This window comes from Diorhabda carinulata, chromosome 10 (assembly GCF_026250575.1).
Source record: "Diorhabda carinulata isolate Delta chromosome 10, icDioCari1.1, whole genome shotgun sequence".
Classification (NCBI taxonomy): Eukaryota; Metazoa; Arthropoda; class Insecta; order Coleoptera; family Chrysomelidae; genus Diorhabda; species Diorhabda carinulata.
Genome location: NC_079469.1, coordinates 5,603,515 through 5,628,846, shown reverse-complemented (window position 1 = coordinate 5,628,846; position 25,332 = coordinate 5,603,515). Strand labels below are relative to the sequence as shown.

General features: G+C 31.9%; 7 protein-coding genes across 8 annotated transcripts; 3 read left to right on the top strand and 4 right to left on the bottom strand.

Moving 5' to 3' along the window:
* Positions 1-469: 469 nt before the first annotated feature.
* Positions 470-14,303, bottom strand: LOC130898464 (SANT and BTB domain regulator of class switch recombination). Of its 2 annotated transcripts, none has more exons than XM_057807798.1 (9): positions 13,969-14,303; positions 13,454-13,604; positions 8,704-9,370; positions 8,348-8,614; positions 6,375-6,675; positions 6,161-6,284; positions 1,167-1,399; positions 880-1,075; positions 470-642 (listed from the first exon to the last, which is right to left on the bottom strand). In XM_057807798.1, the coding sequence occupies exons 1-9, from the start codon at positions 14,107-14,109 to the stop codon at positions 536-538; spliced, it is 2,187 nt and encodes a 728-aa protein (XP_057663781.1). In that variant the 5' UTR covers positions 14,110-14,303; the 3' UTR covers positions 470-535. The 2 variants fall into 2 exon arrangements, with proteins under 2 accessions (XP_057663781.1, XP_057663782.1); XM_057807799.1 differs by having other exon boundaries at positions 8,704-8,980; positions 13,969-14,299.
* Positions 1,499-2,916, bottom strand: LOC130898466 (zinc finger protein ZPR1). Its single transcript, XM_057807800.1, has one exon. The coding sequence runs from the start codon at positions 2,908-2,910 to the stop codon at positions 1,570-1,572; it is 1,341 nt and encodes a 446-aa protein (XP_057663783.1). The 5' UTR covers positions 2,911-2,916; the 3' UTR covers positions 1,499-1,569.
* Positions 3,132-6,092, top strand: LOC130898463 (exocyst complex component 2). The gene is made up of 4 exons (XM_057807797.1): positions 3,132-3,416; positions 3,470-3,733; positions 3,785-4,704; positions 4,758-6,092. The coding sequence occupies exons 1-4, from the start codon at positions 3,233-3,235 to the stop codon at positions 6,036-6,038; spliced, it is 2,649 nt and encodes an 882-aa protein (XP_057663780.1). The 5' UTR covers positions 3,132-3,232; the 3' UTR covers positions 6,039-6,092.
* Positions 14,304-15,549: 1,246 nt separating the features above from the next.
* On the bottom strand, positions 15,550-17,937 carry LOC130898468 (gamma-aminobutyric acid receptor-associated protein). Its single transcript, XM_057807802.1, has 3 exons — positions 17,553-17,937; positions 16,774-16,971; positions 15,550-15,956 (listed from the first exon to the last, which is right to left on the bottom strand). The coding sequence occupies exons 1-3, from the start codon at positions 17,640-17,642 to the stop codon at positions 15,888-15,890; spliced, it is 357 nt and encodes a 118-aa protein (XP_057663785.1). The 5' UTR covers positions 17,643-17,937; the 3' UTR covers positions 15,550-15,887.
* Positions 17,938-18,034: 97 nt separating this feature from the next.
* On the top strand, positions 18,035-18,893 carry LOC130898467 (low molecular weight phosphotyrosine protein phosphatase 1-like). The gene is made up of 4 exons (XM_057807801.1): positions 18,035-18,241; positions 18,295-18,482; positions 18,540-18,701; positions 18,755-18,893. Exons 1-4 carry the CDS (start codon positions 18,211-18,213, stop codon positions 18,836-18,838), a joined length of 465 nt encoding a protein of 154 aa, XP_057663784.1. The 5' UTR covers positions 18,035-18,210; the 3' UTR covers positions 18,839-18,893.
* Positions 18,894-19,594: 701 nt separating this feature from the next.
* Positions 19,595-21,575, top strand: LOC130898711 (ribosome biogenesis protein NOP53). Its single transcript, XM_057808180.1, has 2 exons — positions 19,595-20,342; positions 20,825-21,575. The coding sequence occupies exons 1-2, from the start codon at positions 19,683-19,685 to the stop codon at positions 21,488-21,490; spliced, it is 1,326 nt and encodes a 441-aa protein (XP_057664163.1). The 5' UTR covers positions 19,595-19,682; the 3' UTR covers positions 21,491-21,575.
* Positions 21,576-22,032: 457 nt separating this feature from the next.
* On the bottom strand, positions 22,033-23,529 carry LOC130898712 (nuclear speckle splicing regulatory protein 1). Its single transcript, XM_057808181.1, has 4 exons — positions 23,428-23,529; positions 23,255-23,373; positions 22,954-23,205; positions 22,033-22,901 (listed from the first exon to the last, which is right to left on the bottom strand). Exons 1-4 carry the CDS (start codon positions 23,436-23,438, stop codon positions 22,177-22,179), a joined length of 1,107 nt encoding a protein of 368 aa, XP_057664164.1. The 5' UTR covers positions 23,439-23,529; the 3' UTR covers positions 22,033-22,176.
* Between the last annotated feature and the right edge of the window lie 1,803 nt (positions 23,530-25,332).

The following is a 25,332-nucleotide window of genomic DNA, read 5'->3' as shown; positions in this document are numbered from 1 at the left end:
CTCTACCTCATAGTTCAGATAGGCCAGATAGTCGTGCCCAATTTGACGTTACCCAAGAACGATGTTCTTTGATAAGCCGATCAGGCGCTTTGGCTTGAATATTTTGATGTGATTAGGCCTGTTTAAACTGCTCTCTTATGAGTGCAGGACACTCACAGATGACGTGGTCTGCGGTTTCGTTCTCCTCCATGCACCAACGGCACTACGTTGTGAGACGCGATATCAACGCTTTTAGCTACACCAAAGATGAGTTCTGTGCCCATCAGTGAGTTCGTCGATACCAATCTGGCGAATGACTCCTCGTCGTTGCCCGAGTGACCGGGCATCCAAACGAACTGGATCCTGCAGCTATCTCTCGGCATATTCTGTCGGAGTCTCTTGCACTTCAGCACTAGCCTAGAGCATACCTTTTTAGCCTTTATGGCAGTTCTACTTTATGAGATTACAAAAATATATATTTAATAACAAATTTCCTAAGCATAAAAACAATTTTATTGGCTACTAAGTAACTACAGAATTTTGTTCAACATCTTCTCTATTTCCCCCTTGCAAATCTATTTTTTCCAGGAAGTGTTAATGCTGGTGTTTTATTTTTTTGTGATGTTTCTTTCCATTCTTGTTCTAACCTCACCCAAATTCCACCTAGAAATGGAAAATTTAATAAAATACACTCAATAATCATGAGTTTATAATTATAAAAACCCACTTTTAATAATAAAAATATACAAAAATAACTTTTTAATCGAAGCTTCACTCTAAATAAAAATGTTACACTAGTATTGTTGTCAGTGGCAAATAACATTCTACAACATCATATTCAAATCGCAGCCACTGATCACATCTAATACTATAACCCCTCTGAATATTACATCTACATACCTACTGGAGTTGAATTTTTAGAAACCCCTCTTCCTTTGGTTAGGGTATCTATGATTATGTTTCGATTCAAAAATTCCGTTATTTCTCTTATTGTTTTCTCTTCATAGGCACGTTGAATGTCTTGATTACTTCTAGCAGATATATTTGGCTGCCAGACACTTGTCTCTAGTTTGCGTTTAGGCTTCCTTTTGACAGGCTGTAATACAGAACTACAGATAAAGAATGTAATTCTACCTAAGACGAAAAGATTCACAGTTCAATAAATTGACTGTTGATTACATACTTACTTTCAATCTTGGTTTAGGGTCACTCTCAGCACTTCCTTCTGTATCAGATGAACCTGTGGTCGTTGATTCTTCCTCACTATATTCTCCAGAACTTTCTTCAGTATCTTGTGAGAAATCACAACGATTTGTGAAATTACTTAACAAGCCTAGCTTTGGTCGAGGCGGTATTATTTCGAAACCGTCCCACCAGAAAACTTCCTTACATACGAATTTTTTGTCAGAAACATTAGGGTCTAAAGGCAGATAAAATTTCTGGTAAGTTACTTTAGGTATAGGGAAAAATGGATCAGGTATTCCAGTTATCATGTGAAAGGCAGATTAATAAAACAACATTAACAATAAAATATTTATTATTCATAACATTAGTCATATGAAACATTTTATTTTGGAAAAATTGATGATTTTATGCTCCATAATTTTCAGTATTTATATCATTTAGGCCCAATTCTTCATTTTGATCAAAACTTCTTTCATAATGTAATATTCTCAAATTATCATCAGGTTGGTCATCATCTCTCATTGTTTGAATGTAACTGTTCCCTGCAGGATCGTCCAATATTACAGTAACCATTAAATTTCCTTCTAAAATCTCATCAAATTTTTCCAAAAATGTTTCAAATTCTTTTTTGGACTTAGGGTCTACAGAATCTCCGAACATGTGAGAATGTTTAGGATCACAAAGTTGATCCTTCATAGCTTGTAAGAGACCTTCTATGGTAGTAAATCGTCCTCCTAAAGCATGTGGTCCAACTTCTAGATCCAGTTGAGGTATACTTAGTGAACAAGTTTCTGATTTAAGAACATCTCTTGAGAAGTCCTCTTTACTTTTTACATCTACTTCTATCTTTAGCCCTTTTGGCTCTATTCCACTTCCTGATTTAACTTCATTAGTTTTGAGTCCACAAATGTCACAATTTGTAGCCATTATTACAACATCCTTGAAGTGGGGAATGTTGGTCATTTTCATATTTGTCTGACATGGAGAATTACAAGAAGGGCAGTTTGTAGGAAACTGTAAAACTTCCCTTTCCAAATCATCTAATGTAAATTCTCCTTCTTCAATAGGGTGAAGGATATTACTTTCTTTTTCTTCAATTATTTCATCTTGAGTAAATATACCCAATTCATGATTTTGTTCCTTACTTCTAGTGAAATAGCTAGTAGTACAACTACTATCTACCCGAGGAGCATTGGGATTTTCAATGAAACTATTTCCTGATATATCCTCCAATATTAATACAAATGGAGTTTCTACTTCCTTCAAACTTTTCAATTTATTGATGAAATCATCAATTTGAGCTGCCGTTTCGGGAAATTGAATCCTTCTAAGAGGTTGGTCTTGCTCTAATCCTGTTATACTTCTATCTATAATGCCTTCTACCGTAGTTACTTCTCCTTTTTGACTTTTTGAAGGTATCTCGAAATCTAATTCCGCTATTTTTACACTTGTATAATCACTTTTCACTACTTGTCGATTTAAATCTTTTTTTGTTGTTACATTCAATGATATTCTTACACCTTTATCGGCAACTGGCGCTCCAGATTGAATTTCATTGTTTTGGTATCCGCAATGTTCACAGGTAAAAGACATTAATACTAATTCTTTAAAAAAAGGAATTTTTGTTAACAAAAGTCTAGTCATTCCATTTTCATGGCAATTCATACAAAGCGATTCTATTTCTGTAGTCTCTGGTTCAGGATCATCTGCGTTCAGATCACGAAATATTGGTTTTACTGATCCCATTTGAGACGATATATATTGTGGAAAATATTTAAAAATGAGGGAGATTTTTAATATTGTAGGTTACAGTAATTTTCTCTTCTTCTTTTTTAATATGACAACTACTAGATTTTCTTGATCCGAATGACCGACAACCATATCGATTTAGTTTTTCATATAGTCTGAGATTTAACAAAAAAGAAGCAGAAAATTAAGGTTATGTTAATTTATGATTTTTTGTAGTAATAATTTGTAAATAGTTTTAATTTTGAAAGAATAAATGGTTGCAAGTAATCCTAACACAGAAAAATAAAACGTGCTCGAAATTTCGTAAAGTGATAAAAGTATGGCACCGCCCCCCATAGTTACAGGTTTGTCTCCAAATGAAGGACCTCCAGGGACTAGGATTAAAATTAGAGGAGAAAATTTCGGCGGAAAACCATCGGATCTTATAGGACTAACAATTTGTGGCATGGATTGTCTTTTAACGGCAGAATGGAAGTCTCCAAATAAAATTATAGCAATTTCAGGTACAATAAATTTTCATTGTATGAACAATATCAATTATGCGTGATTTTTATAGGACCTATAAAAGGTAAAGGGGATGTTATAGTAACAACAAAATATGGTGGCACCGGTACTTGTAATGTTACATTTAAGGGATACCATTTAGCTACCATTGGACCTATGAAAGAAAGTGCTGTGTGGGTTGAAGAAACTCCTATGTACTCTTGGGGTCGACATTCTTTGAGCCCAAGTAGTTTTCAACAAGAAGATCCTTTAGGATTGTCAGTGGAAGAAACAGAAAACAAAATTAGTGAAGAAGACCTTCAAGCCTATTTTCCAGGTATTTCATAATAATTTTATCACTTTTTTAAGTAATTAAAAATAAGTTTAGGTAAATGTGGAGACATTGGGAGTCAGAATTTCTCCCCAGCCTGGTTTCTTTTGGAAAATCATCAGGCCACAAGTTTTAATGACTTAAAAGCAGGTCTAGTATATTTAACAAGGAAAGTGCAGAGCCAAAAAGAAGGACAACTTTCGTTTTTAAAAGCAAATCTGAACAGTGTAATGGATCAAATCGATACACTCATTAACTTGAGAGAAAAATTTGAACAAGATGCCTCTGTATTTGGTAGCACTCCAACAATAAAATTAGAAAGAGCTATCAAAGAATCAGAAAGAGAAGCTCGCAAATTATTTGACGATGTTTTAACCAGAAAAGACAGAGCCGAAAAAACCAGAAACGCATTAAATGTCCTTCACAGATACAAATTCTTGTTTTGTCTTCCTTGTGTTATTGAAAGGAATATTAAAAAAGGGGATTATGACATAGTCATAAATGATTATATGAGAGTTAAAAATTTGTTTGATAAAACTGAAGTACCCATATTTAGGGAAGCCTTAAATGAAGTCGAGAAGCGTATATTTGAGCTGCAAACAAAGTTACATAAAGATTTACAAACCATGCCAATAACAGTGGAACAGCAAAAACGTCTTATAAGACATTTAGTAAATCTAGACTGTCCTTTTGATGCTGCCTGGGATGCGATTAAAAGTAGATGGGAACACATTAACCAGAAGTTTAAAGAAATATACGATTTCCACAAATCCACTGATAAATCTGAGAATACTAAGAAACAAAACTCAGCTTCCAAATACACAAAGTCACAAATAGATGTTAACGTAGTACCTGCTTGTGTTAATTTTACTGATGAAATTTGTGCAGTAACTTCGGAAATTTTTCCTGATTTTTGGAAGATAGGACTTGCGTATTTTTCTGGGGAATTACAAGTAAAAATTGAGGCAGGACGACAGGTAAGAACGAATTGTTATTTTTCTTAAGATCCATATATTTTTTTCTATTTAAGGTTGAGTATAAACACATGGTATTAACAGCAATTGAATATTTTTCTAAATACGTCAGAGCCAGTATAATTCCCAATACTTTGGACAAATCTGAACGTATTCAATATGGTTCTTTAAGTAGTCTTGAACGCGATGAAGTTGCTTTATATCTTCCCGAACTTCTAAGATCAGTTCGGTCAACTTATTCTACATTAATTCAATTGGATTTACCGAACGAAGCTCTGGATATTATAGCAGGATTACTAATAGACTTGCGCATCCATTGCATGAGTATATTATTCCAAAAAACTTGCGAGCAAATCAAACAGCTTCCGGAAAATTGGAAGATCAGTTTCAGTGGAAAACATACAGGTGTAACGGATTTACCTTTGGAATTTTTAAGGTTAATAGAAGACGTAATACAGATAGTTAAGGAATCGGCTTTATCGGCCGAACAAAGGGAAAGTTCATTATTAGAAAATCCTTCGGCGCGAAAAGAACTTGAAAAGCAAGTCGATAATATATTATCTGCTTTTTACGACGTTTTGAACGATTTGTCATCAACAGAAGATTATGACGATTGTAACGATAGCTCTCCAGTGGTTTCTCAACTTATTGGTACACCTGTAGGGTCTCATAAATCGGGACCTTGTCATGACATTCCAGCTTGGGAGAACAGACTTTTAATAACTTTATCTAATTGTATGTTTACTAAAACTACAGTTTTAGATCACATTTGTAAAAAATTTAAAGAAACTGGTTTCACTTCTATCGAAACGCCCATTAAAACAAATAGAAATAATCTAGAAATGTTGGAAAAATCCATTCTAGATAAATATTTGGAGCAAAAAAGTGATCCCCTTGTAGGTACTATAGAACCTTCAATGTATCTTGGTCGTTTCGATTGGGATATTAATATAACTCCTACGGATATACGTCCTTATGCTAAAGAATGTATTAATAATCTTATCAATGTCCATTTAGAAATAATCAACGTATCTACGAATCTTTTAGACATTATATTGATTAAAATAGTTGAAACAATAGCAGAAGAACTATACAGATTAATGTCTTGCGTTCAGAAATTTAGTAAAGAAGGTGCTCAACAAGCTATGGTAGACCTAGAGGTTTTACAAGAGATTTTTCAAGATTATTTATCTGATAACGCCAAAGGACACTTCGAAGAAGCTTTTGCCCACGTTCCCAAATTAGAAAAATCAGATCTAACATTAGTAGAAGATATTTTAAAACAGAGTAGGGTCAAAATGAAAAATCAAGTATTATGTTTAAGGAAAATTAAATAAAATATAATTATTAATATATCTTTATATATTGGAAACTATTATAATAAAAATGTGGAATATTTTATATGTATTTTTTTATTAACTCCCTAATACTGTATCTAGTATAATAATCTATATCTTACCTCTTGCTACGAGTCTTGTAAGTTTGTCGGGAAATAATAATTGAGGAGGTTCTTCTTCAATTAAATGTCTATAAGTTTCTAACATTGCAAATACTGCAGTGTCTTTAACATCTTCAGCAAGTACCTATAATGTTTAGTTTACCAATGGTACAGTCAACAATTTCAAAGTTTACCATCTATAGAAAAAAATGGGTTGATTAATACCTTTACTTACCGTATGTTGTCTACAGTTACAACCATTAAAATTTTCAAGTAGCTGAAACCTATAAGCTCTTTCTCCACAACATGGGAACCTTCCTATAGGTAGTGGCGCTCTTTGGGCGTCCAAAGTGAAAAATTGTGGAGTATCAGGATGATAACGACACCAACCGATCTGATTAGATGGAAAGTATCGTAAACAAGTTGAACAAAAAAGAAAATGAGCATCACCCCATAATCTCCAATATACTTTTCTCCATGATTTTAAATTTTTGAATAATTTGACGATATAAGTGTTTATATCCCATTTTGGATCTCTTAAAAAAATAAGTAATAGTTTTGATTAAAACTACAACTTCTTTAGAATAAGTTTGTTGTATAAATAGTAGTTCGTGATAAAAAAATATAAATTTGTTAGACTTTCAATATTGAAGAAATTATTGTTAAATTTCATACAAAATACCTACATTTAATAGAAATTCATAATAATTGCACTACACACTTGGTTATTTTGAAGTTAGTTTATGGTTAAACTTTAATTAACAAAATTAGAGCTCCCTCATACAAATCTATTGAAAGAAGGAACACTAATGATCGGTAAAACGATACAACAGTGTTATATCGTTTTAACAAAATTTTAGTTTGAGCATTAATGACATTAACAGCATTTGCAACTCGTCCAGAATATTTAATAATTACTGAAATTATTGTTAATAAAATAAATAATAATCGCCGTTAAAAAATGAAAACATAACTTCCAATAGAATTTGTTAAGTACTGATCATTCGTTTGAGGATTAAATCCGCTATCAATCACCATGATAATAACTAAAGGCGGCTTTAGACGCTCAGATTGTCACAATTTATGGTTTATGGTAACGATACGAGGATGGTAGTAACAAGTGACATTTGACAAAAAATTTTTACAATTTATCGTAACGTGTAAACAGTGCTCTACACTTTAGACTTATTAGAGCAATAAATCAGTCAATCACATTGTTAGGATTCATTGTAGCGTGTGAAGCCCCCTTAATCTAGAACAGGGTCGTACTTAATTTAGAAATTGCGAAATTTCAATTTAACAAAAAAAATGGTGGAAGAAATTCTAATATTAAATATAGAGGTCGGCATAAGTCAGGCAACGCTCTCGAAAAATCGGCATAAGTCCGGCAACGCTCATAAGTCTGGCAATGCCGTCGAAAAAGATTGAAACGAAGGATGTTGTGCCTGTGTTATAAAACGTGCTCGTCCAGTAGACGCATTTTCAGAATTAATAACCGATACAAATTTGTTCTTCAACCGTTCAAAAGTGTGGAAGACATACCAGAAATTCTTAAAAACGGGCTCTGTTGCCGACGCGCCACGTTCTGGACGACCAGTATCTGTAACAACTAACGAAAATATGGAAACAGTGGTGCTGATGTTAGATTAGCAGCCGAACCAATCTGAATTGTGGCTATCGGGAGACCAGTCAGGATGATCTGCAGTTCCAGTAGTTTATTTTGTGGTCGGATGAAACAATCTTCGGTCAATACGGTCAATCGGCATAACTGCGTGCACTGGAACATCCAGAATCCTCATGTCTTCATTGAAGAAGAATTAAACCTACCTGGGGTGATTGTGGTTAAGTATCCATGCGCGTATTTTTTTGAGGGTCACGTATCGAGCCAAAGTTATTTGAAAATGCTCGGAGTCAAATGGACAACGATTCAGTACTCGCGAACATCCGGCATGTTATGCAGACGAGGATTCGTTACGTTACTTTCCGACTCCGAGCTGCAATTGAAGAAGAATTTGAAATTTTCAGCTTAACGTGCTTTGCCGAACTTGCCTCTCCGTTGATAAACGTTGCCGTAAATGGATGGGGATGAATTTGAACACTTGCAGTAACCCTTTTTCGAATCCCTTTTGTTATTTCTTTTAAAAAAATTAATTTTGTCCCTGCATTTTTGTCTGTTAATACAAATTTGTTGACTGACTTGAATACTACCTGATATGTAAACTTATTATGGTTCCGTTTGGTTGAAGCCGCATGCAAGGCGGTAAACAAGGTATCTTAGCAGCCACGTCGGGGGTAATAAGCAATTGACATTTTTCACATCGAAATACTCTCGCTAAAGAACACCAATGACCTCTAACGCTTTCTGGCTCCGGTTCGGCTAGAGATTGTATGAGTTTGGTGAAAAGTCTCGATTGAATTTTATCTTTTTTATCTTTAATTGCTTCTACTTCGACGTTAGTATACATGGCGGCTAATCTAAAATAATATATTTATGTTTCGACGTTATAGAAACTTTTTCTAAGAAGGTTAAAGTTCGAAAATGGTTCGGTGACACGGATACTCACCTGGTGAGAACAATATCATTTAAACACGACAAATTGGTGTTAGTTTTGAGTATTTCGTTCATATGTTCGTGACAAAACAACAGGCAATCTTCTAACAAAGTATCCATTTCGAGGAAAGCAGCTGATACTAATATCGGAACAACATAATTCGATTCTAATTGAGGCCATTCTTCTTTCGGTAAATTATCTTTTTTTATCCACTGCATTAACCATTCAAATATCCCGATGTCGCAATGTACAGATATATCCATGTCTTCTAAACGTTGTCCTTGCGTCACTGTGGCGAAATATCCCATTTTTGAAACTAGCAAATTTTGATTACAGTAAAAAGTTTTTTTGGCGGACTTTAGTTCATCGCAAACATTGATTTCGACTTCGGATTCCGTTTTATTAGTAATAGGCTTAAGAACGGGATCGCTAGATCTTCTTCGGGATAAGGTTTTTTCGTTTTGCGGTACTGACGTTATAGAAGATTGACTGGTAGCTGGTTTTTCCGCTTTTTCGTTCATTTTTACTGATACTACACTCTTTTTTGAACTAGTCGGATGAACCAAGTAAGGTAATACAGAATCTAGAAGGCCTTCGGAGATTACCTCACTGAGTTTTCGTTTAAGGGGTTCGCAATCTCCGGCGCATAGGGATGCTGCACTTTTTTTCCGACAAATTTCTATAACATTTTAAAATTTAATATTCCGAAGTGCAAAATTGTGGACAAATTATTAGAAAATATTGTAGTATAACCATAATAACAATCATTAATTTTATAATGAATATGGTAACATCGTTCTTTCAACTCAACACGTTCTGGAACGCTTTTAATTTGTGCTAAGTAGCTGAAACATGAGAAAAGTGAGCAAAAACTGACACAGAACAAGACCAGAAGTTTGTTAAATCAACTGTGTTCTGTAATCAAACGTTAAGTTGTAACCTTGTCAGAAAGAAAATGATTGAATTCGGTCAAGAGAATAAGAAAAAAAAATTGAAGCTTGAAGATTTATTCGGATATACATCGTAATTCTTAAAAAAAAAGACAAAAGTACCACCAAACACTGAACACTCGTTGAGTTTAATAAAAAATAATTTCGTTTTGAACAAAAATGGAACCAAAATGTAGAAAATTCTTCTAGGAAAAAGGCTGCCGACTATCATGACTATTTGTATTTTATTACAGCTGCTCTAAACAATTGGTTCGATGTGCAGTTAAACCACTTCCTATGGAATTCGTATCGTTGTACTCTAATTTGATGGTTTCTTAGTAAATAATTCTCTTTGTGTTGCCATTTCGCGTGAAATTTCTTCATTTGCGACTCTATCCGTCCATAATACTCGTAGTATTATTCTCAATATCCACATTTCAAAGTCTTCCAGTTTTCCTCCATCCCAAAAGGATCGAGTATATATAACATTTTATCATTTTTTTTTTCAATTCGTTATTCGAGTTTTCACATCGAAAAAAGTTTTTCATTTTATAAAATGCACTGCGAGCAATTTCAATTTTTACTTTTATCTCTTCAGTGCTGTCTCGATTTTTTTATTTCTGTACTTTTTCAATGTAATTATTTCCAATTTGTAATTGTACATTCTGTATAGAAAATACACTTGTCGAAAACTAACAGTTTACATAAATCAAAAACGGCTTGACAGGTAACGTTCCACACGTTTCCGATCACTATGCAACTATTCAGTTTAATAAAAAATTGAAATATAATTCAGAAGCAAATCCGGTCCTGGCTATAGCTGAGCTATGTATGTAATACTTCTATATGGACAGTTCCTATAAGTGGAAGGAGTTCCGACTAAGGGAAACAAATGGTATATCGTTCTCTCTCTCCTCCGAGCGCGTCAGTTAATTTTGAGCATCTTTTGTGCGCATGTAGCATGCGCAGTATATGAAAAGTGTCTCGAACGAGAGAGATAATTAATATTGTTGGCACCGTAACGTAGGAAGGTTTTTTTCCCATACCAACTGTCCATATAGAAGTATTATATATGAGCTGAACCATTATTTCTAAGAATCGTGAGCAAATAAATTAATAATGTCTATTTTAAAAAATCGTGTTTATGTAATAATGTAATGTACGGAATTACAAATTCCAAAATGCCAATAGAAGAAGCAAAGACTTCCAGGAGTTGGTCAGTTAGCAAAATTTTTAAAAATAGAATAAAGTGCCTCAAAAAGAGAGATAAATGAAGCAGAAACGGTCGAGGTCTTCCATCACGTGACTTAATTTACAATTAGTCGAACACATATTTTCTATATACTATCTATCTTCTTCTAGCAATTGGAATCAAACATAACAATGAAAACTCGATTGTCTTCTTCACAAGACCAACAGGAAGACAAACATAATATTTTCTTTGAATTGACAGTAGTGATCTTAAAAAGAGACAACGATATAATTAACGTAACGTGAATAACTGAACGTATTAAAAGTTGAATTTGACGTTATCGCATTTTGAGGTTAGATGAACTTTGACATTTTATAATACCTAAAATGCCGTAAGACGGGAATGCTTATATTACTACTTAATAGTATAATGTAAATAGTGTTTACAATTACGTACAATTTGTAAATATCTGAAGAATTTTCAAAATTGAGTCAATCAAGGGCCTGATTATATTTGTAACGGTATATTAACAAACAGTTATTTTCGGAATATGGCTGACAAACAGATTAATTTACGAGCACAAGAGTTTGTTATAAATTCAACCTCTTTCATCGGTTCAGAAGGCATTATACTAAGGTTAACATATATTTAAAACAGAGAGAGATTCGTTGGATAGAATTTGGTAGGATAAGAAAAAATTTGATTTTGTTGGAGGGGTCCCTGATATAGGAATGCTCCTCTACGGGGTTGGGGTTGTGGTGGTAGCTAACTTTTCTGGAGGAGCAAAAGCGAAGATTTAGGATTTTTGACCAGAAGGCTTACAAGCAAAAAGGTCTTTCTCGGTTTGGGTTTTTTTTTTATTTTTTGAGATCTTTTTTTGTTTATTTTTAATTTAAAAGGTGGCGGGCAGGTACAACTGCAGCTGCGTTATTCCATATCGCCGGCCATTTGGCTGGGGAACCGGTTCACCAGGTTGCAAGGAAACCGCAGAAAACCTGTAACACCGAAGATACACGAAGAGTATGTAGGGTGGGTGTGGGAGGTAGGGTTTTATCTGATGTACTTCAGTGGGAGGTACTTGGTTGTAATTTGTAACGTTTCAGCTACTAGCACACGAGATGTGGAGATGATTTTCATTATTGTGGTTGCAGGATTTCGATTAGGATTTTGGGTCGGTAGAAAGGGTTTGGGGGGTTTTCCAGGGTGATTGGGGCAGTTTCCTGGGGGACTTTGGAGGTTACATCCTTTTCGGACAACGTGAGTGGATAGCGGGGGGAGAACCGTCGCATTTTTTGCAAGTAGAGGAATTTGATTTTGGACATTTCTTAGGTTTGTGGTTAGGTCCGATGCACCACAAGAGGGACAGATACATTTGGCAACATCTATTCATATTATATATTTCAAAGAGTGGCAACTGCGCTGTTTGTTTCTAATACCGATATGTGCTTGAATTTTATATCTGACGTCTGTTACGGATACTTGTAATTATGTGTTTTTCTTATGTAAAAAGCAAGCAAATGAGGGTAAACCCTTTTACATTCGAGTAATTAAAGTGGTGCCTGTCGTGCCTGTGGATATTGATCTCGGACGTCTGTAGATTGTAGTGTTCGGGAAAGTCGTGATTTGGTAGCTGATTCCACAGGTTTGCACTTCTCTAAAGAAATGGGTCCCGATAAATTTAAGTTCTGGACGTCTACGAGTCACGTCTGCCTAGCGAGTAGGTCTTGCAAAAACTACTCTAGGCGGTATTATGTTAGATAGCTCGGAAGGGTATTTGCCGTGGTAGTATTGGTGAAACAGTCAGTCGGCGAACTTTCTTCTATGCTCTAAGCTGTCCAAGTTTCCGGTCAACTCTGGATAAGTCGAACTGCTCTCTTTTGTATTGAGTCGAGTATCTTCAGGGTATGCTTGGGAGCCGAGCTCCAAATGTGCGAGCAATATTCCAAAGATGGAGAAATATGGACCTTGTAGAGGATTAGAAAACTGCTCCAAGTTTTTGTGAAGCTGCCTTGGCTAAATCTGATGATGGTGGTGAATTGTTGCTGTCTAGGAATTTGGGTAGTAGAGTAGTTTATTGGGGCAGTTAATTTGAACAACTGGATCGGGCTTGGGGTTTTGTCAAGTAGCTCGTTGATGTACCGAAGAAATCGAGTAGGGGACAAGTTGTATCCCTGGATAGCATCAACGATGACCTTAGACCTTTCTGAGGTGTGATCTGGATCGATCGGTATTTGAGAAAGCTATTAAGCTAGTCGATGAGTGAGGACGATAAACCGTACGATCTTAATTTATTTAGGAGGTTGTCATGTCAAACCATATCAAAAGCCTTCCATATGTCCAGTGGAATTGCTCTGGTTTCCCTATATTTCTCTACAGCTTTATTCTATACGTTAGTGACATAGACCAGGAGGTTTCCGGTTGAAGATGTTTACCGAAGAAGAAAGAAAAATTTAATTTCTTTTTTAATTACCAATTCGACCTTTGGAATATTAGTCAGAACGATTATTCCTAATGAATTGATAGAAATTGCGATTTGATTGATATGAATATTGTTGCCGACGTATTAGTCACGTGATGTAAAACCTCCACCGTTTCTACTTTATGTATAGAAGAGTTTGTCGCGTTTTTACTATTTTTTTACCTTTTTTATCTCCATCGCCATTTATATCGATAGTAGTTTGACAGCTGACGCTGTTTTGATTTAGTAACATAAGAGTTTCTTTTCTCTTTAGCCATTCTATGGCATCTGACATACCATTCGCAGTCAAAATATTTTCGATGCTGTCTTGAACCTAAATATCGATAGAAAATGATTCAAAGGAATATTATGTCGATTATAAACTTTATTTTTTATTCCTAGGGACTACAAGTAATAAATCAGGTTGTTAAAAAGAAGTAGTTTTTTACAAGCATTTGGCTTCAAGCCTTACGTGACACAAAATATAATTTTAGGTTAGTGCTATAAAATGCATATTTCGTTATTAATTAAAGCTTATCATTACCCCCAATAAGTAAAATTAATAAATAAATGAAAATAGTGTGACTCTTGATGCTAACGTAAATTTGATCTCAATGCTTGATTTAAAAACAAACATATTTTTGTTTAGAATTACCCACATTATATTCATATTTTTTGTGTAAGTGAATATCACTTACCTGATAAGCTGTCCTTAAAAAATTAAGGAATTCTTTAATAGAAATCTCGGAAACTGGTACCGTGTCTGCTTTAAACTTTGATTTTTCAACGGTATTCGTACTTAAAGGTTTCACTTGTTCGGATTCCATTTTTATATTCATATTGATCAAACTTTTGTAATGAAAATCAATCAAAAACGTAATATAAACTATGAATTGATATATTGAAATTTTTCAAGTAAAAACTAATGTAAAATAGAATAAATCGGTTCAGAGTTAAAAATTAAAACTCAAATTTTGAAATCGTTACTCAAGTGCTTGTAGTACTGTCATAGATGTTAGATTTCTTCTTTTTTAGTTAAAAATTGGTCTCTTCTTTATCAAGATGATAAACAGAATGAAAAATAGGATTAAGTTTCTAATAAATATTATAACGAGCTTTTTAATGCGATAAATTTACTCTATAAAGATGTTAGATACTAAAATTGTATAAATGGAGATGTCTGTCTGCTCATAAGTTCTAGTTATAACATTTTATGGTATTTGGCTGGAGAGTCGAGGCCCAATGTTATAATAACCAACTATATCATATAATTTAACCTTCTTAGTTTTACTTATGAAAATTTTGTTCTTAAGTTGAAATCAATAGTTGAATTATGTATACAAATTATTCAAAAATGTTTCATATTGTGCTAAAAACTTTAACAAGTTCAACTGTTGTTGATATCAAAGTCATTATAGAATAGTTGTTAAAACAAACTTTTTCTAAAAAGAATTTGATATTATCCCTAGTTCTTAAATGATTTTAAACACTTTAAAAAAACAGACCAAGGGAAAAATCGATAAAGAAGCTAGGGACAAGCGGAGGCAAAACAGTGGGGGATGTGCTGAAGATAATAAATCCTCATCAGTTAGGATATTTTTTAGTATTATATAGAATATAATAATGTATAGGGTATTCCATGTCCATTAAATGAAAGAAATTGATATTATCCGAAGTTTTTCAATGATTTAAGTCAAGTTTTGCACACTTGTATACCAAGAAAAGACTCGATGAAAGAACTAGGAGTAAGCGGAGAAAACACTTTCGGGGATCTGCTGAAGATGGCAAAAGCTTATTGAAGAGAAATCCTTATCAGAAAGAAGAAAATGAGAATATTTTTTAGTATTATATAGAATTTAAAAATGTACAGGGTGTTCCATGTCCATTAAAAGAAAGATTTATTTCACGTCTTGAGCACTTTTTTTGTAAAAAAACAGACAAAGAAAAGACTCGATGAAGTAACTAGGGTTAAGCAGAGAAAACACTTTCGGGGATCTGCTGAAGATGGTAAAGGCTTGTGGAAGAGGAATCCCATCTGATAGAATAAAATAGGGATTTTTTCATAATTATCTAAAATCCAAAAACATACAGGGTGTTCTATGTAATTAAATAAAGGGAGTGTAAAACCTATACTCATATATATGGTTTTTTAACGTTTCCCACTTTTTAAACATAAATGTAGCCATAAAATTTATTTAGGGTAGATTATTTTAACTGAAACGTTCTGTATACATTTTTATACATGAAAGGAATTAGGGAAGGTAAAATTAATTGGCTAATTCCAAATATTAACGTAACATTTTATTATTTTTTTTAAATTAAAGTTAATTATAACACATTAAGCCCACCAAGTTCTAAGATATCCGATGGCAAAATACTCTATTACCTAATCTAAGTTTTCTTAACATTAATAATGTGCTTGAAATGTTACCAAAACGATGGTTTTAGATATAAAATAACATATACAAGAATCAATAAACCAAAAAAATAAAATTTGTAATTTTTAATCACATAATAACGAGTGATTTAATAATACATTCAAATCAGATTGCTGAAAAATAAATCGTAAGTGTGAATTATTAGATTATAATTAAGTAAAAACTGTCAAGATCTCTTTTTACTGTTCACCATAGACGTTTTCATCAGAATAAGCTATATACAAGAAGAAATCTTCTTCATGGTGTTCCTGAAAATGAATAATATATCAAAAATGGAAAGAACCAGTAATTCTAAATGGTTTAAATTGAAACCAGGCTCTTTTCTGATATGCTCTACATTATGAGTGAATATGTGGCCCCACATATATCCCAAATTGTTAAAATCTCCTCTTAACATCACTTTTTTATCAGTTTTGGTTCAAGGGAAGCAGATTTTACCCCTAGTCTTCTTTAAAAATAGATAATCATCTGATAATATTTGCACAAACTTGATGATAAATTTAATCAAAACATGTGTCATTTGATATATTTGCATACTAAAAATAGATTTTTTTATCATTATTAGCAATTATTTCCAGACTTGGCCATTTTATTCACAAACATGAACTTGTACATAAACAAAATTGAGATCAATGATATTCAAACCAGTTTATTCAACTGATAAATGTTTTATTTAATGTGTTCATAAAAATAATCTTTTGTTTTACCATATTTTAATAGGTGTGGTATCATATGTAATATACTGCCTTATTTTTTTTAATATATAAATAAAACTACATTGTATTTTTGCACAAAACAAATAACTATGTTCGTCACACTAAATTTTCCAGTCCTCCCCTTCTATTGAAGATATTTTATCAAAAAAGCAGATTAAAATACTAAAATTCTTAATTGTAAGTTATAATGTTTAAGCATTTGAATCACAATTTACTTTGTATCTAAGATTGAAAATGTTAACAAGAGTAATCCTAGAACAATTCAATTTATCTTTATGACCCATAAAAAATTCAACAAGTCATTATTATTTCACAAGTTTTTTAACAAAATCGATATTTCACTATTTACCTGGTATAAAGAACCCATTGTAGCAGAAGTAGGTGGAATGACGTTATTAACAAAGAAGAACAGAGCATCTTCAGGTCTCAAATGAATCCTTTTCCTTATAAGAAAATAAAATTGTCCTACAGTTAAATCAGATGGCACTAAATATTTCTTTTTATCAACATCACCAATCCTTGCTTTTGGTGCTTTCTCAACAATTACCTATAAGGAAAGGGTAATAAGAGAAAACATATACAAGTAATGTACTTATGCTTTTTTAAATTCGTATTTGTATATATATATATATGGACCCAGTCCATGAATATCATGAATCAGAAAATATATCTATTTTGTAAAAATCCCCGAATCTAACTCTCAATAAATAAATGTAGAAAGTGTCTGTAAAGATTAGAAAATGCGTAAAAAATTTTTCTCTACATTTAGCTTCTATTACAGGAAATAAGCAATAAATGTTTAAAATCATGTAAAATAGGGCTACAAGAATGATCAATACTGTAAAAAATGTACGAATCTATAAAGATTTATCAGAATATTAGTTAATAAAATACACAAAGAAAATCGATGACCTTGAACGCCATACAACGTAAATACTAAACAGATGATCTTTGCCAAATTAACAAAATTCTCCTACAAAATCCTTGAAATATGTAACAACCGATTCTAAAAATATAGTAAATTCCATCTAACTTAAATCGCTTATTTGTTTAAAGGATATTAAGAGTTAGATTTTTTTAATATATTTTCCACGACACCTGTCGGAAAATTTATCTCAAAGTACTTACGGGTACTCTGTCAGGATATTTTCTTCTAATTTTTTCTCCTTCTGATTTCCTTTTTTCGAAAGGATGTTCTTCCTTGTATTGGAATTTCATCGCACTTATTTGATCACCGAAATTTTAAATTTACGACTTATAAAATGAATGTTCGTGTTCGACTAGCTTCTTGTTGTGATGTGAAACAACAAAACAATCGATAAAATTACTAACTATGTAACCGCACTAGTCAAAGTACCGTGAAAATTAATCGAATATCAAACTAAATAAAAAAAATAAAGATGAGAAATATTTTTTTATAAATGTAACTGCTCATGTGATTATTTTTTGGATTTTAGTATAAGAATAATAGAAATTATTTTTTATTTAGATGCGACTTTGATTATTTAAGGCTGTTTTGTAAGTAGATTATAGAGGCGTGTCAGAGTAAAAAAACGAAATCATCACGTTATCTATGGCTGTGGATCATAGAGCTAAAGCAATATTATGAAATTAATTGGCTGTATACAAAAAAAGTTAGAGGTTACATGAACACAGTTGTAGTGTAGGAGAACATCAATGTGTTTAATTTGAAGAAGTTAATTGAATAGAAGAACACCTAAAAATCTCTTAATTTAGTTGAGTTTAAATAAAATTAAAGTGATACTAGTCATTTATAATTATTAAAATGACCCAAAAGGTTTTATTTGTATGCTTAGGTAATCAAGGCTGTAACTTATTCTAGAAAAAAAAAATAATGTGTTTTTTCTAGGTAATATCTGTCGTTCTCCCATCGCTGAAGCTGTTTTTCAAAATTTAGTGAATCAAAAAGGCCTTTCAAATCAATGGGTGGTTGATAGTGCAGCTATAGGCCCATGGCACGTTGGAAAACAACCTGATCATAGGGCTAGACAAATTTTACAAAATCATAATATTCCATATAATGGTAGGGCTCGGCAAGTATGTGTTTCGTTTGTAAGAAATGACTTTCATTAATGCTTCATTTTTCAATTTCAGATAGAAAAAAAAGATTTTAATGAGTTTGATTTCATTTTTGGTATGGATGAAGAAAATATATCTGATTTGCATAGTAGAGCACCAAGAGATAGTAAAGCAAAAATTTTACTTCTTGGAGATTTCGATCCCGAAGGAGATAAAATTATTAGAGATCCATATTATGTAAGTTCTTTAGATTTTTCTGAAATAATTTTTGTTTTCTAATTTGTTTTTAGGATGATGGATCTGAAGGTTTTGAAAAATGTTATAAACAATGTTTGAGAGCTTCTGAAGGCTTTTTAAAACAACATATAAACTAAATTCGTATTCAATTTGCCCCACCTATAACTTTATTATTAAATTTTTCAACATAAATTTTCGTATTATTTCTATTAGTGAGTCTTTCCTGTAATAAGTCATAATAAAACAGAGTTAAAATTGATATACCACTCTCTTATCTCTATCTATTCTGATTGGATGCATAGAAAACCAATCAGAAACTAGTAAAGAGAGATAGAGAGTGGTTAACCCACAGAGTTGATATGAGATAGAGAGGGAGGTATTATAACTAGTTCAAATTGGCCCAAATTTCTGATAGAAAGAGAAATAATATCAGTATACCACTCTCTTATCTCTAATATTTTCTGATTGGATCTTTAATATTAAGTATATGCATACCAATCCGAAGATAGAGAATAGTAAACTCATAGAGTTCATATTAAAGATAGAAAAAGCGAGATATTGGAGCTTGTTTAAGTAAGCCAGAACTGCTGATAGGTAGAGAGGCCGATGTCGACATCGTAATGTAGGGACTTTTTTCCTATACCAACTGTCCATATAGGAGTATTATATGGATTTTCCTTACATGCAGCTGTCTCTATCTTTAATTTTAAATCTATGAATAAAAAACTGTCAATACTAATTACACTAATTTTTGACTATAATAGTAAATCACTACATTTATTAAATCTTGAATTTTTTAGATATAAACTCAAGTATTGAAAAAACTTATTAATTATATACTGTCATCAAGAAGTAGTTTTGTCTATGATCACTAATTGGAAGATTATTTTTCTAATCAGAAAAATTGTCAACAATGTCAACGTCAGTTACACGTGGTTCTAATAGCAATTCAATAATTAAATTTGTATTAAAGTTATAATAATGGTTTTATCTAGTATTAAAAAGAAAAGAGTTTCAAAAAAATTGAAAAAATCCTGGAGAAAACATGTCAATATTAACGATGTCGAAGAATTCTTAGAAGAAAAGAGGTTAGAGGAGAGACTAGGGCCACCGATAGAAACTATACCAGATGAAGCACTTTTCAAATTAGATACTAAACCGTCAGTAGAGCTGTTGTCTAAAACAGAAAGGCGGAAACTCAAAGCTGTTAAACCGTTAAAATGTTTTTCCGCCCTACAACCATATACAAACGTCCCAGATCCAATAGCAAAAAGAAATCGTGTTCGAACTAAAGAAGAACGAAAAAATGAATTGGTAAAGAAAAAGGAAAAATTTAATAAAGTTAAAGGAATAGTTAAACGTAAAAGTATTGTAGCAGACTTGAATAGAAAACTAGATGACATTAAGAGAAAAAGTAGACCTAAACGGGGGGAGTTCGCCGTTGATTTATGGGAAGGAGACAATCAAAAAGAAGAGGAATGGGTAGACCTGAATACAAAAAATCATAATTTGAGAGGCATTAGTGTACCTGTGAAAAAAACGATTGGTAGGAAAAATAAAGATGTTCCAGCAATTGAACCACCTCATCCCGGTATGTCTTATAATCCAAGTTATGAAGACCACCAAGAGTTATTACAGCAGGTAAATTAAAAGTTTCATTATCTATTCTTAGTATCTCACTTGAGGAATTTGTTTTAATACGTAATACCAAATTATTAACATTATTTATCAAAATTAATTAATATATCTTTTTATCACATAATATATACAAATTATAACAGTCTATGATGATTCCAGTGGTGGATTTAACAGAAGGCTGAAGCCTAGGGTGACAGATTATAAAGGGCAGCAAACTTTGTTCTCATTTATTTACAAATTTAAAAAAAACCTATTCAAAAGGAGAAATAAAAGTAATTTGCTAAATTATGTCTTTTTAAACAATTCTTCATTGTGAAAATAATTCTTAGTTTGCAAAGTTGAAATTTTATTGATGAAAAATGTAATTTAAATGTGAAATAAATTAAAAATCAGCATAAATGTCGACTTTAAAAACAATTTTTGCAAATGCTGATTACATATACATTCATATAATTTGTTATAAGCTTTGTATTGATTGTTTTTAGGTGGCAGAAAAAGAGAAGAAACTAATGAAAGAAGAAGAACACTTAAGAAGGGTTACAAGTGGCATGTTTAGCAAAGTAACAGAAACGAAACGCGAACAAGATTGGTTAGTAGATATGTCTCAAGGTTTACCTAGTAAAAATAACCCACAGTCAGAAATCGAAGATAGCGATTCCGAGTTTAAATCTCTGAATCCTGCTGTTAAAAATGCAAAAAAGACATTAAAACAAAGAAGAAAGCAAAAAGAACAGATGATGTTGGAAAAAGCACGTAAAATGCTTAAGAGAGAAAAGAAAAAGATAACAGATATCCATAATTTACAAGGCTTAGTAAAACATGTTGATACAGTCAGTGAAAAGCAGGAAAAAGCTAGAGAAATTCGTAAAAGTAAAAAAGAGCAAAATAAAAAGCTAACAGTGTTGAATGCTAATAAATTTGAAGAACCTGACTTAGAATTCAATTTGGGACAGGAAATTAGTGGTAACTTGAAAAATCTAAAAACTGAGGGTAATTTATTGATGGATAGGTTCAAAAGTATGCAAAAGAGAAGCATTTTGGCTCCAACCAAAAGGCATACGCATAAGAAAGCTAAAGTTAAGAAATATACTAAACCAGGACATAAAAGTGAAGAATGGAAGAGAACTGTTGCGCGTTCTATACAAACATAGAGCATGATAAATCTGATGATGAACACTGTAAAGTTTCAAGTTGTATGTTCTTCAATTTTTTTTAATAAATTTAATTTAAGTTCAATTTGCATTTTTATTATCAAAAAAATGTTTCTTATAACTTTCATGTGAATAAAAAAATACTTTTAACTATTTTCCATTTATTTTTTCAGATGTTGGTCTCCATTCTCATTGTACCTATTTATACCGATATCTTTTCTCACTAAAGTTTTCATTAATTTTTGTTTGTTTTTTCTATTCAGTCTATTCATTCATTAATTGATCTCCCCTTTCCACTCTTCGTCATTTTTTTTGATAATTTTTCTAATTTTCATTTTTTGCTATACTTATAGGAATTTTTGTCTCACTGAGTTTCTGCTGCTATCCTCCTTAGGTGTTTAATTGTATTTTTTTCATTTCTACTCTTTATTGTCTACATTTTTTTTCTATTTATATATCCTGATAATAGGGGAGATAAGGGTACCTTTCAACAGTTTACACCTTTAAATTTTTTACTTATTCACTATTAAATAAAAATTAAATTTTCAAGTACCTGTGACTAAACCTTTATTTAAAAAAGCTTCTAAATTTTTTTCAAAGCTATTAATAAGTTTCAGGGGGTTGAATTTTACATTTCTAATTAAGTTTACACTGTGTTGGAATGTACCCCATATGAAAACTTATTTTTATTGCCCCATTTCTCTTAGTGCCTTCCTTTCAAAATATCTCTTCACAGCTTCATCAAACTTCTTACCAACCGTCCTCTTTTTCCAAATATCAACTTTTGGTTTTTTTGGTTTAACTTTTATTTCTTTTTCCATTTCTACAGCTTTCTCTTCTGGTTTATCTTGTTTCACCTCAGTTTTTTCTATTTGTGGAGGGGTCTGCGGTTTTTCAAATATTTCCTCTTTATTCTTGCCTTCTGTTGTTTCTTTTTCGTCTTCACTGTCTGTAGAATTGATGCTAAAGTCAGAATCAGCATCTATGTTTGACGGGAGATGTTCTTTTTTGATTTCTGGTGCTTCTTCATTGTTACTATCTTCTTCAGAGTCTTTTCTAGATCGGTATTTCCTTTTTCTTGTTTGTTGTTTTGATTCAAGATTGTTATCTGTACTTTTTTCTTTTTTTATATCTAAAGGAGGAGTTTTCGAACCTTCATCTTCCTCATTTTTTTGTACTACTGTTTTTTCCTTTTCTGATAATTTTTCTTCTTTATCTTCATTTTGTTCATAGTTCACTTTTTGGTCATATAAATGCCTATAAAATCCATCTAAGTTTCCTTGTTTTTTAACATCTCCAATGCTTTCTAAATATTCTTCCCTCTTTTCTTGTTCTTCAAGTTCCCTCATCTCTTCTAATTTCTTTTTATATGATGGAGTTATAAATGATTCTTTATCTTGAAATTTATTACCTAAAAACGTTTTTTATTTTATTGAAATTGAGTACAATGCAACAATTTTTACCTTCTTCTTCCCTTTCTTTTTGTACTTGTCTTTCAATTCTTCTCTCATTTTCTCTTTTTCGCTTCTCTGCTGCTGCTAACAATCTATTGATATACTTTGGTTTTTTCTCCAAATCTCTTTTAGCTAGTTTTGATTCATTGCGCTTCTGTTCTATTTCATCATAAACTTCGTCATATTGATAAACCGTGGGATCTTCTTCAACTGCTTTTTCTTGACTAATTTTATCTTGTTTCTTCAATCCCTTAGACACTCCTGAAAAATTAGTAAAACATATTGATATTTCAAAAATTTATTGAATTACCTGTAGGTACTTTTATTTGATCATCATTGTCAGAATCATCCTCAAATATAGAAGGTTTATTAGGTCTCACTTGACCAATTTGGTGGCCCATATCTTTTTTTGGAAAACTTAAACCGTACCTTAAAAGAAATTCAAATATAAACTCAATCTAAAAATCTAGTCATTCAACTTACTGTTTAGACATTTTAAATTTTTATTCTAATTCGTGTAACATACAAAATATTGACAATATTTCGAGGTTATAAAATGAATACATTGAAATATGAAAGACCATTATTATAAAGAAGAAGAGTTGTGAAGATTTCTGTAATTTTGAGTGCTAAGAATCTGCTTGTTTTTTATTCTGTCAGAAGATGCCAGCGTATACAAGATAAAAGAATATAATAAAATCAAAATACAATTATTTTATAAGCCTTTTAATGTAAATAAATTTATTGACTGATTTTTAAAGTGTTTTATTTTTGTTATTTACATTTACGTTATACATTTTTAAAGAAAATAAATAAATTCAAATTTGATGTTACGTAAAAGCCTACATATATATTATAGTAAGTTCTCTAGGCACATTTAGTGTGTATACAAGTATTTTAGCTTGTGTTACGTCCCTTTCTGTTGCCATTACCATTTGCCCTTGATCCTACACCCTTATTCGAAATTCTTTTCTGAAACATTAAACAAGTATTTCATTTGGACACTAAATTTGATAAATGGCCCGTACCGAGATTCGAAGTTACTAGTTAACGGTTATATTGGTTTAATTTTTGGGTGGATGAACATTGATTTTGGCGGGTGTAAGGGAATATAAAAATACGGTTTAGGGCAGCTAAAGCCAATTAAAAGGGAGAAATATGTAACTCACTTTCTACGTTAGTTAATATAAGTACAGGAGAAGATGAAAAAGGACGCAATAAGAAATATTAAAAACTTCTTTATAAGTAGTTCTCAATATTTTTTCTAGATGGCGCAATATCTTTTACTTGTCTATTTCCGATGGAATAATTATTTTTAGAGTAATTTTATTTTGATTTTTGGTTAAGTTTTAATAATATACATGTTTTTTTATGCCAAACTATTTATCTTTATAACACCTGAGTGATGTTCTGGTTTCCCCCAATGCTGTAACCTAATACCAATCAAAAACCAAACATTATTATCAAAAGAGCTAAATCTAATAACAAAATTGCCAATTACTTGTCAAAATAAACGTCACAGAACAACCCTCACGCGTCGAGAGATCGTGGTGGTGTTTGAAGCACATTCTGAACACCCTCCCTTGTTTTTTTCTACATATGCATAGGCGTTCATTAAGGATATAAACAATCTACAAAAATTTTTAATTTAACCCAGTAAATATGTTGATAACGATATAATTCTCATTCTTATTACAAGAATCAATTTTTGTAAATAAAATGATAATTTTCTTAGAACTTTTGATATATTAATGTATCTAAATGTTTTTGATTTTAGGTCTCTTCTGTTTCGAAACGTCAAAATTTATTTTTCCTTTAAAAATTATCAAAAAAAAAACAGAAGAGATCTAAAATCAAGAACATTTAGATGCATTAAAATGATAATAATAGTATCAATATAAATTGATAAATTTCGAATTCAAATTTCACTGTATCCACCATAGATAAAATAAAATCGTAATGGAGCTACATCTTACGGCACAGAATGTGTACTGTTGACTTGTGGTAGATGACCACAATGGCGAAAAAGAAGATTATCGGAAATTAAGATTGGAAAACCAAATTTTTAGTTTTCTAAAACATATATACTGAGTCAAATGTTGAAAAATAAAAGTGCTTTGATTTAATTATTCGTGATAATGTTAATAATTTACCCAAAATAATTTACTGTTTACATGAGACCCTCGAAAAAAGTGTTTCGTCCCCGCCTTTGGACAACAAGGTTAACTTGATTAGTAGGCAGAAGTCATGAAAGTGCGATTTTCCCTCTTGAAAATTGAGAATTAGTGGTAGAATCACAGCAAGTCATTATTTTGTTGGGGTTTATTAGTAAATTTGTCAAGGGAGCGCGCTATTACTTTAGGTACGTAGATGAGACTGAATATCGGA